Source organism: Engystomops pustulosus, chromosome 1, assembly GCF_040894005.1.
Source record: "Engystomops pustulosus chromosome 1, aEngPut4.maternal, whole genome shotgun sequence".
NCBI classification, from domain to species: Eukaryota; Metazoa; Chordata; class Amphibia; order Anura; family Leptodactylidae; genus Engystomops; species Engystomops pustulosus.
Window position 1 is genome coordinate 2,888,321 of NC_092411.1, and position 20,563 is coordinate 2,908,883.

The 20,563-nt window shown below is 50.8% G+C and overlaps 2 protein-coding genes across 2 annotated transcripts in view; one reads left to right on the forward strand and one right to left on the reverse strand.

The window, feature by feature from the left end:
- Positions 1-9,619, forward strand: part of LOC140114036 (uncharacterized) — a 43,652-nt gene extending 34,033 nt beyond the window's left edge. The window contains exons 13-18 of the mRNA XM_072132678.1: positions 1,269-1,455; positions 5,352-5,726; positions 5,805-5,913; positions 5,998-6,059; positions 6,259-6,370; positions 8,079-9,619. Coding sequence (XP_071988779.1) covers positions 1,269-1,455; positions 5,352-5,726; positions 5,805-5,913; positions 5,998-6,059; positions 6,259-6,370; positions 8,079-9,223 — 1,990 coding nt within the window. The 3' untranslated portion in view covers positions 9,224-9,619. The remainder of the gene's footprint in view (positions 1-1,268; positions 1,456-5,351; positions 5,727-5,804; positions 5,914-5,997; positions 6,060-6,258; positions 6,371-8,078) is intronic.
- LOC140085330 (uncharacterized) overlaps positions 1-20,563 on the reverse strand; it is a 309,037-nt gene that overhangs the window by 279,842 nt on the left and 8,632 nt on the right. The window lies entirely within an intron of this gene.

Here is a 20,563-nt window from a genome sequence, read left to right on the forward strand (position 1 = left end):
ATGTAACCTCCGGCAGGCACCCAGTCCCATGTAATCTCCGGCAGACACGCAGTCCCATGTAATCTCCGGCAGACACGCAGTCCCATGTAACCTCCGGCAGACACGCAGTCCCATGTAACCTCCGGCAGACACGCAGTCCCATGTAACCTCTGGCAGGCACGCAGTCCTATGTAACCTTCAGCAGACACGCAGTCCCATGGAAACTCCAGCAGACACGCAGTCCCATGTAAGCTCCATCTCCTGTACCACTCCATGTAACCTCCGGCAGACAAACAGTCCCATGTAACCTCCGGCAGGAACGCAGTCCCATGTAAGCTCCCGCAGACACGCAGTCCTATGTAACCTCCGGCAGGCACGCAGTCCCATGTAACCTCCGGCAGGCACGCAGTCCCATGTAAGCTCCATCTCCTGTAGCACTCCATGTAACCTCCGGCAGACAAACAGTCCCATGTAAGCTCCAGCAGTCACCCAGTCCCATGTAACCTCCGGCAGACAAACAGTCCCATGTAAGCTCTTCTGTAGCAGTCCCATGTAAGCTCCATCTCCTGTAGTAGTCCCATGTAAGCTCCATCTCCTGTAGTAGTCCCATGTAAGCTCCATCTCCTGTAGCAGTCCCATGTAACCTCCATCTCCTGTAGCAGTCCCATGTAACCTCCATCTCCTGTAGCAGTCCCATGTAACCTCCATCTCCTGTAGCAGTCCCATGTAACCTCCTTCTCCTGTAGCAGTCCCATGTAACCTCCATCTCCTGTAGCACTCCATGTAACCTCCGGCAGACAAACAGTCCCATGTAAGCTCCAGCAGTCACCCAGTCCCATGTAACCTCCGGCAGACAAACAGTCCCATGTAAGCTCTTCTGTAGCAGTCCCATGTAAGCTCCATCTCCTGTAGTAGTCCCATGTAAGCTCCATCTCCTGTAGTAGTCCCATGTAACCTCCATCTCCTGTAGCAGTCCCATGTAACCTCCATCTCCTGTAGCAGTCCCATGTAACCTCCATCTCCTGTAGCAGTCCCATGTAACCTCCTTCTCCTGTAGCAGTCCCATGTAAGCTCCATCTCCTGTAGCAGTCCCATGTAAGCTCCATCTCCTGTAGCAGTCCCATGTAAGCTCCATCTCCTGTAGCAGTCCCATGTAACCTCCACCTCCTGTAGCAGTCCCATGTAACCTCCATCTCCTGTAGCAGTCCCATGTAACCTCCATCTCCTGTAGCAGTCCCATGTAACCTCCATCTCCTGTAGCAGTCCCCTGTAAGCTCCATCTCCTGTAGCAGTTCTCTGGCTGCTCCTCCCTCCATACAAACAAGTATCAGACATCACTCCCGCCCCGCCTCCTCCACGTGTCATCGCCCACTGCAATGTGAGAGACACGCCTCTTATCCTTCCCTTAAACACGCCCTTTCCCGTGACGTCACACTAGGAGCAACTACAGGAAGCCGCAATAGAGATTATCCACAGGTGTGTACAGCGCCCGAGAGCGGAGAGGGGTGTACATTACATGGGACTGCAGGCTGGAGGAGGAGAGGGGTGTACATTACATGGGACTGCAGGCTGGAGGAGGAGAGGGGTGTACATTACATGGGGCTGCAGGCTGGAGGAGGAGAGGGGTGTACATTACATGGGACTGCAGGCTGGAGGAGGAGACGAGTGTACATTACATGGGACTGCAGGCTGGAGGAGGAGAGGGGTGTACATTACATGGGGCTGCAGGCTGGAGGAGGAGAGGGGTGTACATTACATGGGACTGCAGGCTGGAGGAGGAGAGGGGTGTACATTACATGGGACTGCAGGCTGGAGGGGGAGAGGGGTGTACATTACATGGGACTGCAGGCTGGAGGAGGAGAGGGGTGTACATTACATGGGACTGCACATGGCTGGAGGAGGAGAGGGGTGTACATTACATGGGACTGCAGGCAGGAGGAGGAGAGGGGTGTACATTACATGGGACTGCAGGCTGGAGGAGGAGAGGGGTTTACATTACATGGGGCTGCAGGCTTGAGGAGGAGAGGGGTGTACATTACATGGGACTGCAGGCTGGAGGAGGAGAGGGGTGTACATTGCATGGGACTGCAGGCTGGAGGAGGAGAGGGGTGTACATTACATGGGACTGCAGGCTGGAGGAGGAGAGGGGTTTACATTACATGGGGCTGCAGGCTTGAGGAGGAGAGGGGTGTACATTACATGGGACTGCAGGCTGGAGGAGGAGAGGGGTGTACATTGCATGGGACTGCAGGCTGGAGGAGGAGAGGGGTGTACATTACATGGGACTGCCCATGGCAGGGGGTGTACATTACATGGGACTGCAGGCTGGAGGAGAGGGGTGTACATTACATGGGACTGCACATGGCAGGGGGTGTACATTACATGGGACTGCAGCCTGGAGGAGGAGAGGGGTTTACATTACATGGGACTGCAGGCTGGAGGAGGAGAGGGGTGTACATTACTTGGGACTGCAGGCTGGAGGAGGAGAGGGGTGTACATTGCATGGGACTGCAGGCTGGAGGAGGAGAGGGTTGTACATTACATGGGACTGCAGGCTGTAGGGGGAAAGAGGTGTATATTACATGGGACTGCAGGCTGGAGGGGGAGAGGGGTGTACATTACATGGGACTGGAGGGGGAGAGGGGTGTACATTACATGGGACTGCAGGCTGGAGGAGGAGAGGGGTGTACATTACATGGGACTGCAGGCTGGAGGGGGAGAGGGGTGTACATTACATGGGACTGCAGGCTGGAGGGGGAGAGGGGTGTACATTACATGGGACTGCAGGCTGGAGGGGGAGAGGGGTGTACATTACATGGGACTGCAGGCTGGAGGAGGAGAGGGGTGTACATTACATGGGACTGCAGGCTGGAGGGGGAGAGGGGTGTACATTACATGGGACTGCAGGCTGGAGGGGGGGAGGGGTGTACATTACATGGGACTGCAGGAGGAGGAGGAGAGGGGTGTACATTACATGGGACTGCAGGCTGGAGGAGGAGAGGGCTGTACATTACATGGGACTGCAGGCTGGAGGAGGAGAGGGGTGTACATTACATGGGACTGCAGGCTGGAGGAGGAGAGGGGTGTACATTACATGGGACTGCAGGCTGGAGGGGGAGAGGGGTGTACATTACATGGGACTGCAGGCTGGAGGGGGAGAGGGGTGTACATTACATGGGACTGCAGGCTGGAGGAGGAGAGGGGTGTACATTACATGGGACTGCAGGCTGGAGGAGGAGAGGGGTGTACATTACATGGGACTGCACATGGCTGGAGGAGGAGAGGGGTGTACATTACATGGGACTGCAGGCTGGAGGAGGAGAGGGGTGTACATTACATGGGACTGCAGGCTGGAGGAGGAGAGGGGTGTACATTACATGGGACTGCACATGGCGGGGGGACATTACATGGGACTGCACATGGCGGGGGGACATTACATGGGACTGCACATGGCGGGGGGGACATTACATGGGACTGCACATGGTGGGGGTGTACATTACATGGGACTGCACATGGCGGGGGGTGTACATTACATGGGACTGCACATGGCGGGGGGGACATTACATGGGACTGCACATGGCGGGGGGACATTACATGGGACTGCACATGGTGGGGGGGACATTACATGGGACTGCACATGGCGGGGGGACATTACATGGGACTGCACATGGTGGGGGGGACATTACATGGGACTGCACATGGCGGGGGGGACATTACATGGGACTGCACATGGCGGGGTGGTGTACATTACATGGGACTGCACATGGCGGGGGGACATTACATGGGACTGCACATGGCGGGGGGACATTACATGGGACTGCACATGGCGGGGGGACATTACATGGGACTGCACATGGCGGGGGGGACATTACATGGGACTGCACATGGCGGGGGGACATTACATGGGACTGCACATGGCAGGGGGACATTACATGGGACTGCACATGGCGGGGGTGTACATTACATGGGACTGCACATGGCGGGGGTGTACATTACATGGGACTGCACATGGCGGGGGGACATTACATGGGACTGCACACGGCGGGGGGGGACATTACATGGGACTGCACATGGCGGGGGGGACACTACATGGGACTGCACATGGCGGGGGGGGGACATTACATGGGACTGCACACGGCGGGGGGGGACATTACAATGGACTGCACACGGCGGGGGGGGACATTACAATGGACTGCACATGGCGGGGGGGACATTACATGGGACTGCACATGGCGGGGGGGACATTACATGGGACTGCACATGGCGGGGGGGACATTACATGGGACTGCACATGGCGGGGGGGACATTACATGGGACTGCACATGGCGGGGGGGACATTACATGGGACTGCACATGGCGGGGGGGGGACATTACATGGGACTGCACATGGCGGGGGGGGACATTACATGGGACTGCACATGGCGGGGGGGGACATTACATGGGACTGCACATGGCGGGGGGGGACATTACATGGGACTGCACATGGCGGGGGGGGACATTACATGGGACTGCACATGGCGGGGGGGACATTACATGGGACTGCACATGGCGGGGGGGGACATTACATGGGACTGCACATGGCGGGGGGGACATTACATGGGACTGCACATGGCGGGGGGGACATTACATGGGACTGCACATGGCGGGGGGGACATTACATGGGACTGCACATGGCGGGGGGGACATTACATGGGACTGCACATGGCGGGGGGGACGTTACATGGGACTGCACATGGCGGGGGGGGGTACATTACATGGGACTGCACATGGCGGGGGGGACATTACATGGGACTGCACATGGCGGGGGGGGGACATTACATGGGACTGCACATGGCGGGGGGGGACATTACATGGGACTGCACATGGCGGGGGGGGACATTACATGGGACTGCACATGGCGGGGGGGGACATTACATGGGACTGCACATGGCGGGGGGGGACATTACATGGGACTGCACATGGCGGGGGGGACATTACATGGGACTGCACATGGCGGGGGGGGACATTACATGGGACTGCACATGGCGGGGGGGACATTACATGGGACTGCACATGGCGGGGGGGACATTACATGGGACTGCACATGGCGGGGGGGACATTACATGGGACTGCACATGGCGGGGGGGACGTTACATGGGACTGCACATGGCGGGGGGGGGTACATTACATGGGACTGCACATGGCGGGGGGGACATTACATGGGACTGCACATGGCGGGGGGGACATTACATGGGACTGCACATGGCGGGGGGACATTACATGGGACTGCACATGGCGGGGGGGACATTACATGGGACTGCACATGGCGGGGGGGACACTACATCTTCCCTGTAATCTCCTCCGGTCTCTGGATTTCTCTTCTTCCTCCTCAGGTTCTTACAATCCAGAATCTTCTATATCGGAGAATATTCCGGAGCGACTCATCCAGGATGGAGAGAGGGGGGGACAAGATGGCGGAGAGCGTCCTGCGCCTCACCCTAGAGATCCTGTACCGGCTGACAGGAGAGGTGAGAGCCCCCCATATCATGTGGTGGTGGGGGATGGGACATGGATGTGGGGATATTATCCCGCTGTCTCCCCATAACCAGGATTACACATTAGTGAAGAAGACGTCTAGTGAGCGCTGTCCGGCCCCTGTGTATGAAGAATGGGGGGGACCCCTGCGCCCCATCCCCCGGCCTCACCCCCTGATACATGACCAGATCCTAGAACTGACCATGAAGATGACGGAGCTGCTGACTGGAGAGGTGACACTGCTGGGAATGCTGGGACATGATCCAGTAATGGAGGCTCCGGGGGATGACTGTAGCCATTGTGTGTGTCAGGTTCCTATAAGGTGTCAGGATGTGGCCGTCTATTTCTCCATGGAGGAGTGGGAGTATGTAGAAGGACACAAGGAGCGCTACCAGGAGCCGCGGAGCCTTGCATCACCAGGTAATAGACAGGACTATAGACACGTGTCCCCTCTGTATTATCTGTATATATAATACATATAGTCTGTGTATGTGATCCCTACAGTCCCTCCATCCAGGGAGAGAAGATCCCCGGAGAGATGTCCCCGTCCTGCACAGGAGGATCAGGTAGGTGGAGATGTCTCTCCCTATGAGCTGTAGACGGCTGTCACCTCCTGCTCCTCAGTATTAGATGTCTTCTCCTGGAGGATGGAGCATAGACATGACATGTGCTCTGGATCTTCTCCATGTTCCTCAGAGATAAGTAGCGCTGGATTCCCGGCCTCTTCTCCAGCATCTTCTGACTGTTAGAATATTTGTTTCTCAGCTTCTGGATGAGGAGAAAGATGTGGACATTATCGGTGCAGCCATAAAAGAAGAGACGTGTGTGAGTGATGAGGAGGAGTGTGAGGAGGACACCCCGGCACATGTCCCCCCAGGTGAGGAGTGTGAGGAGGACGCCCTGGCACATGTCCCCCCAGGTGAGGAGTGTGAGGAGGACGCCCCGGCACATGTCCCCCCAGGTGAGGAGTGTGAGGAGGACGCCCCGGCACGTGTCCCCCCAGGTGAGGAGTGTGAGGAGGACGCCCCGGCACGTGTCCCCCCAGGTGAGGAATGTGAGGAGGACCCCCCGGCACGTGTCCCCCCCAGGTGAGGAGTGTGAGGAGGACGCCCCGGGACATGTCCCCCCAGGTGAGGAGTGTAAGGAGGACGTCCCAGCACGTGTCCCCCCAGGTGAGGAGTCACCGCTCACAGAGGAGGAAACCTCCAGGAGGAGAGCAGGTGACAGGAGATGGAAGGACGAGTCTCCAGGGTTTGGGATCTTCTCCTAGTTTAATGTTCCTCACGCTAATCCCCGGCCGCAGCCTCTTCATACAGGACATTACTGCCCCCTCCTCCCCTCTAGGTCATGCAGCTATCGGGGGACTTGGGAGGGGTCCTGAGGTCGTGTTGTAGTTGTTTGGGGATGGTTTTCATTTTCCTAAGACCCCCACCCACCCCATCCCTAATTATGTATCTATATAGAGCCTCTTCTGGTATTTTTATATACAGCCCCCTCCGATGTATCTATATACAGCCCCCTCCGATGTATCTATATACAGCCCCCTCCGATGTATCTATATACAGCCCCCTCCGATGTATCTATATACAGCCCCATCCGATGTATCTATATACAGCCCCCTCCGAGTGATAAAAAAATAATGCTCCTCTCTGGTTCCTGTTCTTCTCCCATACATTTCCATATGACTTTGCCCAATTGTTTAAACGTGCTCTATGTATTTATGAACACCCTGTGTTATATGGCTACAGTGCCAAAGATCCTGTCAGATCTCCAGTATGTCAGGGTCCCCACCTCTCGGGATAGCCAATTCCCAGGATACCCACCTATTTCCCTGCAGCAGGGCTCATAAAAAAACACATACTCATAAAAAGGCAACTGACCAGGGGCATAATTTAGTAAGCATGGAAGCAAGTCAGGTCCTTGTGTGCAACAATGGACAATAAAGAATCCCGGTCCTGGCTCTTACAGGTAACCGGGAAAGACCATCTCATTTACAATTCAGTAAGGACCTTGCTATGACATCAGAAGGTCACATGACATTCTCCAGCCTATTGATTGGCTGATAGCTGAAGATCCCTACTGCATAACCTGTACGGAGGAGAGAGGAGGAAGCACCCATATTGTAATATGCCAATCCACCACCCACCTCAGGGCTCTGCTATCTACCGCCTGAGGAGAGATACTCATCTCGCCTCCTGGCAGATGAGACCCTGGTCAACACGGGAAACTCGTATAAAGGTGAAAACATGGAGGTTTCTCCTCACCATTACAGGGATCGGCGGAGCTCAGAACCTTCTGCTCCGGCTCCTTCCTGTAACTGCCCCACAGAGACATGAGAGATAAAGTTGAAGAGTTTCTTAAAGACCCATCACCTCTGTAGGCCAGGAACGCAGCGTATTGCCCCCCGTCCAGTATAAACAGTGTAGAGACAGGGGGAGGATGAGGCAGATGTGGTCAGATGTTACTACAGGTCTCTGAGGTCTAATGATGGACGGTAATGTCTTTTGCCTTCATAAAGTAATTTATCTCCAGGTTTTCCATAGTGTTTTACATTTTTTTCATATTTGTTTTTTTTTTTTTGTCAGATAACCATACGAGGAGCTCAGAGGAACATCTGATGTCTTCTGCCTGTAATGATCCTGGTACCACACAAGATACATATAAAGCGCAGACCATGACCCCGGATATACCCCCAGCCCCTCACAGGGAAGACCCCTCATCTGATCCTATTATACACGTCTCATCCTCTGATTCATCACAGACGCTACAGCAAAATGACTCTCAAGGAAGGGATCGAGGATCTCACACAGGGGAGATGAACTATCAATGTTCAGAGTGCAGCAAATTTTTTCACAAGAAGTCATATCTTGCTAGACATCAGAGAATTCACACAGGGGAGAAGCCATATTCATGTTTGGAATGTGGCAAATGTTTTAGCCTGAAAGCAGAATTGGCTAGACACCAGAGAACTCACACGGGAGAGAAGCCGTTCTCGTGTTCGGAATGTGGCAAATGTTTCTCAAGGAAAGAAAATCTTCTTGGACATCAGAAAATTCACACAGGTGCAAAACCATTTCCGTGCTCCGAATGTGGAAAACATTTTATCAATAAACCGAGTCTTGTTTCGCATCAGAGACGTCACACGGGGGAGAAGCCGTATTCGTGCTCACAATGCGGCAAATGTTTTACCAAAAAAGCTGCACTCTTGGCACATCAAACATTTCACACGGGAAAAACATTCTCGTGCTCCGAATGTGGAAAACATTTTATTAAGGAATCCTATCTCGTGACACATCAGAGAACTCACACGGGGGAGAAACCCTTCTCATGCTCTGAATGTGGAAAGTGTTTTATGACTAAAACTGCTCTCATTTCACATCAATCAGTTCACACAAACAAAACCTTTGCTTGTGAAGAATGTGGCAAAATTTTTACTCGGAAGCCAAGTTTTCTTCAACATCAGATAATTCACACAGGGGAGAGGCCGTATCCCTGCTCACAATGTGAGAAATGTTTTGCCCGTAAATCCAATCTTTTTGCACATCTGAAAACGCACGTAGGGGAGAAGCCGTTCTCGTGCTCCGAATGCGGGTCATGTTTTTCTCTGAAATCAAATCTTGTTAAACATCAGAGAATTCACACAGGGGAGAAGCCATACTCCTGCTCAGAATGTGGGAAATGTTTTACCCATAGAGCAAGTCTTGTTAAACATCAGAGAACTCACACATGATAGTCGCCTTTTTTTGGCGTGAGAACTCCGCTTACGCGCTCATGAAGCTCAGGCAGGTGGTTCGCACACCGGGCCATTGTAGGTAAACAGGAAATTTGGAAATCTAAGGGATTGATACTGAGTAATGACGGAATAACATGATTAATGAAAAGAATAAAGAAATATTTATTGTACTTTTTTCCCACATTTAATGTTTTATTAGGAATTTACGAGACAAATAGATAAGTGCAAAGGTGTACGATGAGGCACCACAACGAACAACCAATATTGGGGCTCATTTACCAAGGGTCTGAATCGCACACTTTCGTTGAGTTTCCCGACGATTTCCGATTTGCCCTGAATTGCCCCGGGATTTTGGGGCACGCGATTGGATTGTGGCGCATCGGCACCGGCTTTCACGCGACAGAAATGGGGGGGGTGTCCGTCGGACAACCCGGCGGATTCGGAAAAAACGCGGAATTTAAATAATTATTTGTGTCGCAAGATCAGCACTTACATATAACCTTAGTGAATCCCGGCAGACCGGAATCCTCGTTGGAGAATGTCCCGCTGAGTCGCGACTGGACCGGGTAAGTAAATGACCCCCATTATGTACCTGGCAATACAAATGTTTAAGTAGTGAGTGGATGAAGTATATGAGGACCGGTGGAGCCGTGCTGATGATAGAGAGTTCCTCTCTGCGGGACGCCGTTCAGGAGGGAGTCCGTACGATATAATTCATTGACTCGTCTTTACCACTGGGTTAAGGACGTTGGTACAGGAGAACTCCACCAATCAGGGCTGAGAGCTTGGGCTGCCTTCTAGAATTGTCTAGGTGACATCTTTTGTAGATGCCATGGGGAGCACCGTGGTGGTAGAGCAGAACCCAAGCTGAGAGTAAATAACCGGTCACCTAGCGAACCACCTCCAAGGCTGCCGCCTCATTGCCGCACCTCCAACACAACGAGGAGATCCCGGAGAACATTTTATGTAAAACGTGGGGCCCTGTAGCATCTATTCAGTAACTTATGGTTTGTCCCTTGATAAGATGTACGAATGGAAAATGTGTGAGCCAAAATCAATATCTTATCTCTTGGGCCATTTGAGAGGACAAGATTCAGGTCATGTTCCCATTTGAGTAAAAAGGGAGGAACAAAGAAGAGTTTAAGAGCCTGTAAGGTCCGTTCCCCACTTGCAAGTGTGATACGATGAACTCGCACCACACTCTCAACACAGGCTGCCTAGGTTTCCCCGCCCAAACGCTGCAAACCGGTACTGAACTGACATGCTGAGTTCCGTTCCCGGTTGCAGCATTCGAGCCAGGAGATCCCGGCAGCTTTGTGGAGTTCATCGGATCACACTCGCAAGTGTGGAACGGGCCTAAGGCAAAGACAATGCCCCTCTTATTGAGCACTCTAAAAAAAATATTTGCATCCTCATGTAGGTAGGTAGCAGGTAGGTACCTCAAGTTGTAAGTTGGATATTTTACCAGGGGGAGGCCCTCAGCAAATCACGGGGACTATTAGAGCTTAATCTCTACTCCAGACATTGTTGACTGCAAAGTGACAGACCCTGAAGAGGCCTGAGGGGATCCATGGTTTAAAGGTTGGAAGAGAAAGGCACGGAAGTCGGTGTCTTAGGTGCAGCATTGGAGACAGACAGCTGAATGCCAAGATATTGGATTGCCTCAGTAGCCCATACACTGAAGAGAGGAGACATTTAGTGCCGTAGCCTCTGACTTCTGAATATTGACCCGGAAGATTGAGGGTGTATATAGTGCAGCTAGAGGATAGGGTGTTACAGGAATCCAAATAAGCTTCCGACAACTGATGAAAGAAGGTCTTATTGTAGTGGAATGACGGCCAGTATGTGTTTCTGGTTTGGGACATGGCAGGGGAAAGCTCATCCTCTGTGATAGGGGCTTCTAGGCTGTCCCTTATCCCTAGACAGGATAGGAGAATCAGTGGACTCCAGGTCTGTTCACATGTCAGCAGAGGTCGGGGCCCATGTGGTTAAAGTTGGTAAAATGAGGCAAGCAACTCGCTGAAAGAGAGGGCAATTTTCTTGGTGGAAGGGATTTTGCAATCCGGAGTCACTAGGGCATTTGTCAGTATCCCACTAGGTTTGTTACCAGCGTTTCCTTTGTTGTTGTTTTTTTATATAGTTTTTTATTTTCCACTTATGTTACACAACATAGATAGAAACACTTGTATACAGAAAACATTAATGCAGGAGGCCGAGCACAAAATCTCCTGTCCGGCATGTAAATGGTTATAGTTCAATCCCACGGGGCGAGTTATGTAGGGTCACATCTAAGGTAGACTCAAAGGGCCCAACGTACCTTGCAGATTTTCCTGCAGATACCATACGGTTAGTGTTAGTGGGCTCATTATCGGTTCTATCTCTTGTGTCGTAAGGAAGTTGATTATCCGTTGTCTCCATTTTTTATAAGGCTTTTAGTTTTTGCTGTCTTGTTTCGTTCAGTTTCAATGCGTTCTAAGTTCATTATGGCCTTGATCTGTTCTAGAACATAATGTAATTTGGTTACTTCCTCTGGTAGCCAGAGGAATTGTGCGTCTTACCACAATATGATGACATGGAATAACGGAGGTAAGTTAGTGTTCTATGTAATGTTCTCCTGCTCGTCTTCTTCTATGAAATGGAAGATACGCTGATGGGTTCAATGGAAAATCTCGATTCCACAGTCGCTGTTACATCCCTGACCTGTGACCTCAAGGCCTGAATCCATGGGCACTGCCAAAATCCATGGAGGAGATCTGTACGAATCCCCCTTCACTTTGGACAGTGGGTCAAGGGATCTGGTTTGGCCATTATATGTAAGTGTGTGTCTCCAGACCTCATTGATAACCGTCCTACGGGCCACTTGCCAATCTCTGCTAATGCCCTTATGGAGATCTCCTGAGGTCACATCCTTCTGTACCCAATCATTACATGAGAAATGCTCGAACAGACCCTGGAAGAATTACTGCAACTAACTTGTTATAATCCACTTCCTTACTCACACCGAGTCGGTTGGACATGATATGATGTATCTGAGCTCCTGTCCTTGGCCCAGTTCATATTTATCTACGAGTTCCTGCAGTGTCACCCATCTCGGTGTTGTGTCATATAACAGATGGCGCATCAGTGTTATTCCCTTTTCACGCCAGAAAAGCTTGTTTTCCCTGATGTCCACAGTGGGATGTGTTTGGATACCCTGCAGGATACTTTGTACTTGTGCCTTAGAATATGCCGCAATGGTAACTTTATATATTATTGAAGTTTTCATTGTCCTGGGAACCATGGACAAAGGTGTGTGGAGTATTGCTGCGGCGTCACATGGATGGCAAAAGGCGCCTCTAGCCCATAATCCGAATGATAACTAAATTCACGTATAAAATCAGAGATGTGCCTAGATAAACCTGCTAAATTATAGCGTCTGAGATTGGGGTGTCCTACGCCTCCCTTGTCTTTACTCGCCGCCAACCTATTAAATCGTATTCTTGGTCGTCGCCCCTGCTGTATGATATCCGTCCGTTTTAAAGGAGGGACACAGTCTGAAGCATTTTGGATAAACACATCATTTTCAATAAATGATTTCTCCCCAGTAAGGACAGAGGTAAGTCAGACCATCGCTGTAGGTCATTTATAATTTTAGTTATAAGGGGGGGTAATTAATGCAATATATTGACTCCTGGGTGCGACCAACTGAGCAATGAGGATATTCCGACCCCCGGAATTCCAGAATATTCCGAACCCTCATCTGTAGACGGATAACGAAAGTCACAAGTCAAAAGAGAAAGTGATTAAGACTAAATGAACATTCTCCAATAAACATCTATGATCCAAAAAGCAGACTCATAAAAACCCCGGGTGTATGAGGTGTGTGAGGGGGGGGGGGATCTCACAGTATATGGAATAGAAACTCACAATTGTTACATTGGTAAACTTCTTCTATCTTATTAGACTCTAAAGCATTTTAGAGCTCCAGGATCAGCCCGATGTTTGATGTGTGCCCTGTGTCCCCATATGCTGTTAGATCTTTACAACGTTTTAGCTTACCCAGGTGATTTCCAGATTGTTTTTTCATGATATGTTGTACTTCACGATAGTGGTAAATTTTGGTCAACAGATTTTTCATTTGGAAATTTGGTGCAAATTCCGAGTTTTCCGCACAAAATAGTGCTGAAAAACCTCACCTCAGCTTATACACGAGTCAATAACAAAAAAAAACTAACATACTCACCTTCCGGCACCCCCAATGCTCCCTGCAGCTCCTCTTCTGTCTTCTCTCTTCTGTAACATGCACGTCTCTGCAGGCCGGCGCACACTATGATGTGTTGTGTCGCCACTGATGACATCATAGTGTGCACTGGTGGGCAGAGTGCATGGATACGTCTCTGCCAGCTAATTCAGCAGAGAGAAGAAAGAAGAGGATCCGCGGGGACGGTAGAAAGTGAGTATATATTTTTTTATGTGCTTGTCAAACTGGGAGCTGGCTGGCTATATACTGAAGGGGGCTGGCTGTATACTGAAGGGGGCTGGCTGTATACTACTGGGGGCAGGCTGGCTGTATACTACTGGGGGCAGGCTGGCTGTATATTACTGGGGGATGGCTGGCTGTTTACTGAAGGGGGCTGGCTGTATACTACTGGGGGCTGGCTGTATACTGAAGGGGGCTGGCTGTATACTACTGGGGCTGGCTGGCTGTATACTACTGGGGGCTGGCTGGCTGTTTACTGAAGGGGGCTGGCTGTATACTGAAGGGAGTTGGCTGTATACTACTAGGGGCTGGCTGGCTGTATACTGAAGGGGGCTGGCTGTATACTACTGGGGGCTGGCTGGCTGTATACTGAAGGGGTCTGGCTGTATACTACTGGGGGCTGGCTGCCTGTATACTGAAGGGGGCTGGCTGTATACTACTGGGGGATGGCTGGCTGTATACTACTGGGGGCAGGCTGTATACTACTGGGGGCTGGCTGGCTGTATACTGAAGGGGACTGGCTGACTATATACTAAAGGGGGCTGGCTGTGTACTACTGTGCTGGCTGTGTCATCGCCACTGATGACATCATAGTGTGCACTGGTGGGCAGAGTGCATGGATACGTCTCTGCCAGCTAATTCAGCAGAGAGAAGAAAGAAGAGGATCCGTGGGGACGGTAGAAAGTGAGTATATATTTTTTTTATGTGCTGGGCAAACTGGGAGCTGGCTGGCTATATACTGAAGGGGGCTGGCTGTATACTGAAGGGGGCTGGCTGTATACTACTGGGGGCAGGCTGGCTGTATACTACTGGGGGCAGGCTGGCTGTATATTACTGGGGGATGGCTGGCTGTTTACTGAAGGGGGCTGGCTGTATACTACTGGGGGCTGGCTGTATACTGAAGGGGGCTGGCTGTATACTACTGGGGCTGGCTGGCTGTATACTACTGGGGGCTGGCTGGCTGTTTACTGAAGGGGGCTGGCTGTATACTGAAGGGAGTTGGCTGTATACTACTAGGGGCTGGCTGGCTGTATACTGAAGGGGGCTGGCTGTATACTACTGGGGGCTGGCTGGCTGTATACTGAAGGGGGCTGGCTGTATACTACTGGGGGCTGGCTGGCTGTATACTGAAGGGGGCTGCCTGTATACTACTGGGGGCTGGCTGGCTATATACTGAAGGGGGCTGCCTGTATACTACTGGGGGCTGGCTGGCTGTATACTGAAGGGGACTGGCTGACTATATACTAAAGGGGGCTGGCTGTGTACTACTGTGCTGGCTGTGTCATCGCCACTGATGACATCATAGTGTGCACTGGTGGGCAGAGTGCATGGATACGTCTCTGCCAGCTAATTCAGCAGAGAGAAGAAAGAAGAGGATCCGTGGGGACGGTAGAAAGTGAGTATATATTTTTTTTATGTGCTGGGCAAACTGGGAGCTGGCTGGCTATATACTGAAGGGGGCTGGCTGTATACTGAAGGGGGCTGGCTGTATACTACTGGGGGCAGGCTGGCTGTATACTACTGGGGGCAGGCTGGCTGTATATTACTGGGGGATGGCTGGCTGTTTACTGAAGGGGGCTGGCTGTATACTACTGGGGGCTGGCTGTATACTGAAGGGGGCTGGCTGTATACTACTGGGGCTGGCTGGCTGTATACTACTGGGGGCTGGCTGGCTGTTTACTGAAGGGGGCTGGCTGTATACTGAAGGGAGTTGGCTGTATACTACTAGGGGCTGGCTGGCTGTATACTGAAGGGGGCTGGCTGTATACTACTGGGGGCTGGCTGGCTGTATACTGAAGGGGGCTGGCTGTATACTACTGGGGGCTGGCTGGCTGTATACTGAAGGGGGCTGCCTGTATACTACTGGGGGCTGGCTGGCTGTATACTGAAGGGGGCTGCCTGTATACTACTGGGGGCTGGCTGGCTGTATACTGAAGGGGGCTGCCTGTATACTACTGGGGGCTGGCTGGCTGTATACTGAAGGGGGCTGGCTGTATACTACTGGGGGCTGGCTGGCTGTTTACTGAAGGGGGCTGCCTGTATACTACTGGGGGCTGGCTGGCTGTTTACTGAAGGGGGCTGGCTGTATACTACTAGGGGCTGGCTGTATACTGAAGGGGGCTGGCTGTATACTACTGGGAGCTTGCTGGTTATATACTACAGGGGCCTGTCTGGCTATATACTGTGGGGCAGGGGCTGGCTGGCTATATACTGCAGGGGGCTGGCAGTATAACAATAATTAACATTTCCATACGTCTACTTTATGTTGGCATCGTCTTTAATTGTTTTGTTTTTTTTTTATTTAGATGTTTACAAATCAAACTGCATTTTCCCAAATTTTCATATAAATTTTACATGCCTATTTTTGAAGGTACTTTTGTAGCAGTTTAAAAGTTCTTCTTATCAAAAATCCCCACAAATCACCCAATTTTTATATCTAAATTTAAAGCTTCTGTGCAAATGGGTCTTCCACATGGACAATGACCCAAAGCTGCTGCCAAACTGGTTATAAAATGGCTGAAGGAGGACTAGGTCAATGTTTTGGAGCGGCCATCACAAAGCTCTGATCAGACAGGTGCGAGCAAGGCAGCTACAAACACGGCTCAGCTACATATGAAAATAGCTCATCTGTTTGTTTGTATGTTTTATTAAATAAAAATTAAAAAAATTTCAAAAAAAAAAACACGGCTCAGCTACACCGGTTCTGTCAGGAACAATGGGTCCAAATTCCTACCAATTTTGGGTCAAGCTTTTTGATCCTTCCGCACGCTTCTCACAGTCATAAAGTGTAAAAGAAATGGTATCAAATACTAATGACATTTATGGAAACTTTTTAGCCCTATAGAAAGTGGTCTGACCGCACTCTCGGGTATCAGCTTAGACTGGGATTGTCGGATACTTGAAGAGATCTATTAGTTGGTCATCCTGATAACTTGTGACCCTTCTGTTGCCTGCGAAAGCCTTCATTGTTTCAGGGGCAGCTGCGGATTCTGTGAATTCTGTTTTGGCTTTAGGTAACTGGGGTGGATGCTGCTCTATGGTTGGGGGACTTTTAGTTTCAGAACTCAGGAAATCTCTCACGTGACTGTTTGTTATGAACCATCCGTCTGTTGATGTGGTCCATGGTCTATCCGGGCTTCCAGCCCATAATCTTGTGTTTGATTGGGGAAGAGGGAGATTGATTAAGTGGGGTGCTCACTGCCTGTCTATTAGACTGGTTGTCAAAGATATTGCAGAGAATGGGGGTCATTTACTAAGGGCCCGAATCGTGAGAATCCGTAGGGTATCCCGATGGTTTCCGATTTGCACCGAATTCCGCCAGGATTTTGGCGCACACGATCGGATTTCGGCAGCATCCATGTGACGGAAATCGAGGGGGCGTGCCCGTCGGAAAACCCGATGGATTCTGAAAAACTGCGGTATTTAAAAAAAAAAGTGTCGCTTGACACGCACTTACCTGCACCAAGAAATAGAAGGTGAACTCCGGCAGACCTCGGCGCAGCAGCGACACCTAGTGGATATCGGCACACGGACCTTAGTGAATCCCGACCGGACCCGAATCAGCGTCGGAGAACCCGCCACTGGATCGCGACTGGACCGGGTAAGTAAATGTGCCCCAATGTGTTACCAGATTATATTACTGAGGTTCAAAATCTCTTCTCTAAAGAATATTTTGACTTCTTACTTTGTCGTCACCCAGATTTTGATATTTGTGTTACTCATCTTGTTCCAGGAGCTTATTTCCCCAAAGATAATTTCTTCAATCTTCCCTGTATTTATAAAAAGGAATTTAAGATCAGAAACCAGTATCATTTACCCCTCATCCACTAAATTAAATTGCTGGGTCCCAATTGTTTGCTAAATAGGACTTAAATGGGGTCTATAACCCGATCAGAATTAGATGGATGGAAAACGTCCGTTAAAGGAAATCTACCAACAAAATCCATGGGGACATTACTCATAGATCCAGGCCCCTCCAATATGTAGCCTCACAGGCTATTACAATGTACAGGAGCAACCCCCCCCCCCACTTTGTGAGATTACAGCAGCTAGAGAGGGAAGTGCAGAGGGAGACGTTGTCAGCAAGACACTGTGGCGTCACTTTTTGGAAGTAGCTCAACATCAAATTGTGGTCTTCACTGACCACAAGAATTAAACGAATTAAGTTTATGCTCAACGTCTAAATCCTAGACGGGCAAGATTGGCTTTATTTTTCAAAGGGTTCAATTTTAGTCACATTTTGTTCTGAAGACCCCAGGAGACTTGTTCCCCTGGGACAACTCCATCCTTTGCCAGTTTCGTCCAACACAGACACACCTGACCATGGCTTTCATCACTGACCTGCATCTCAAATAGGGGTGTGGGTGGTAGTTGACTAGTTTTCTAAAATGTGTTCACATTATTGAGAAAAATTCCAGAATGTAAAAGATTGAGCCATTATCTTTATTTATAATCTATATAACAGACTGCATGGGGTACCAGAGTCTCAGACCATAATGTACAATGTGTTTATAACGTGTGTTCTGGGAAACCCACTTGCCTCGCATATCTTAAACGGTAAGGGACAACTAGGAGATGGTCCCTCCCTGTTTCAACGTGCAAAAAGACAGTCAGAAAAAGACAACACAAACAAATAAGAGGAGTCAGTAAAGCTGGTTTAGAACCAAAAGCACAAACACAGTGCGGGATCACAAGTGCCAAACACGAGGCAAAATTCAGCACACAAGAATCTCAAGAAAAGTTTGGAGACTACAAAGACACATCTATAGCAGGCACCCTTAGAAGGCTGGGCAGAACTTATGTGATATCAGAGTCCCTGCCCCAAATAATGATTGGGTTAATTATTGTTAAACCGGAGCCAAGGTGCAGGAGAGTGCTGGGTGTGGTGCTGACCAATCCAAACAGCCAGCAAGCCTAAACCTGTGTTCACACTGAGTGTTCAAGACACACAGAGACAGTCAGCGCCTCCTCAGCCGCACTGCACAGACAATGATGTTACAGTGTTTCTACTTTCGGGAGAGAATTCGTAGGGCTGTAAAGACCTTCCACAGATCTGCGGATGACATATTCATTGTTTGGGAGGGCTCACAGTTGAGAGACTGAGGGAACCCTCTTTATTTGCTCAATAAAGCCTTGGAGAGAGCTATAGCCGTGCCACATGGCGACTTAAACCCAAAAAGCGTTCATATAGAAAAGAGGCCCCGGGAAGACTATTAAGAGCCTATTCATCAGTTTTCAAGAACATAAAAGGCTACAGGCAATGGCTGCCCTCGTTTAATTGAACACGTAAGAGAGGGCCATGATGGAGATGTAAATGTGATAAGATTTGCAGTTATGGATATAGTAACACAAAGTCCAGAAGGAGGTGATCGCTCTCTTAACTTATTATGCCAGGAGAGTAGAACTAGTCATGGCCAAAAGTTTTGGCACAAATCTTCTCTTGTCACATGATGTGTCCCTCTGGTCTGTCAGATGTTTATCACATACAGAGATACAAGTGCAATCATATTATGGGGAGCAGAAGCTTTTATTGTCAGGTGGGAGGAGTTACTGCAGCGAGTCAGTATCTGCAGGACCTCTCCTTCTTCTCCAGGACCTCTGCAATTCTCCCTGGCAGCTCTCACTCACCTCCTGCACCAGATCCTGACTGATCGCCGTCCATTCCTGCACTATCACTGCTGCATTCTGTCACAATGTGTCGGTTTTGTTTGTCCCCCGTCTCCTGATGATTGACCACAAGTTCTCAATGGGATAAGATCCGGGGAGTCTCCGGGCCATGGACCCAGAATCTCTGTGTTCTGTTCCCGGGCCATGGACCCAGAATCTCTGTGTTCTGTTCCCGGAGCCATTTAGTTCTCCCCTTTATGGCCGGTGCTCCATCATGCTGGAGGAGGCTCTGCTCATCACCATCTGCTCCTGGAGGGTCGGGAGAAGCGGCTCCTGGAGGACATTCTGCTCCATTCCTTATTCATGGAGGTGTTTTTAGGCGATTCCCTTGGCTGAGAAGCCCCCCCCCCCCACATGAATGGCTGCAGGAGGCTTTACAGGTGCAGGAGACCGGACTGGGGGCATCGCTCACCTTGTCTTCTCCCAACAATCGGAAAGGGGATTCATCAGAGACAATGCCTTTCCCCCAGTCCTCAGCGTCCACTCCCTGAACCTCCTGCAGAATATCAGTCTGTCCCCCAGTCCTCAGCGTCCACTCCCTGCACCTCCTGCAGAATATCCGTCTGTCCCCCAGTCCTCAGCGTCCACTCCCTGCACCTCCTGCAGAATATCCGTCTGTCCCCCAGTCCTCAGCGTCCACTCCCTGCACCTCCTGCAGAATATCCGTCTGTCCCCCAGTCCTCAGCGTCCACTCCCTGCACCTCCTGCAAAATATCCGTCTGTCCCCCAGTCCTCAGCGTCCACTCCCTGCACCTCCTGCAGAATATCCGTCTGTCCCCCAGTCCTCAGCGTCCACTCCCTGCACCTCCTGCAGAATATCCGTCTGTCCCCCAGTCCTCAGCGTCCACTCCCTGCACCTCCTGCAGGATATCCGTCTGTCCCCCAGTCCTCAGCGTCCACTCCCTGCACCTCCTGCAGAATATCCGTCTGTCCCTCAGTCCTCAGCGTCCACTCCCTGCACCTCCTGCAGAATATCCGTCTGTCCCCCAGTCCTCAGCGTCCACTCCCTGCACCTCCTGCAGAATATCCGTCTGTCCCCCAGTCCTCAGCGTCCACTCCCTGCACCTCCTGCAGAATATCCGTCTGTCCCTGATGGTTTCTGGAGAGAAGCGGCTTCTGTGCTGCCCTCCTGGACACCAGGCCTTGCTCCAGGAGTCTCCGCAGTGTCACAGTGCGTGCAGATGCCTTACACCTGCTGCTGCCATTCCTGA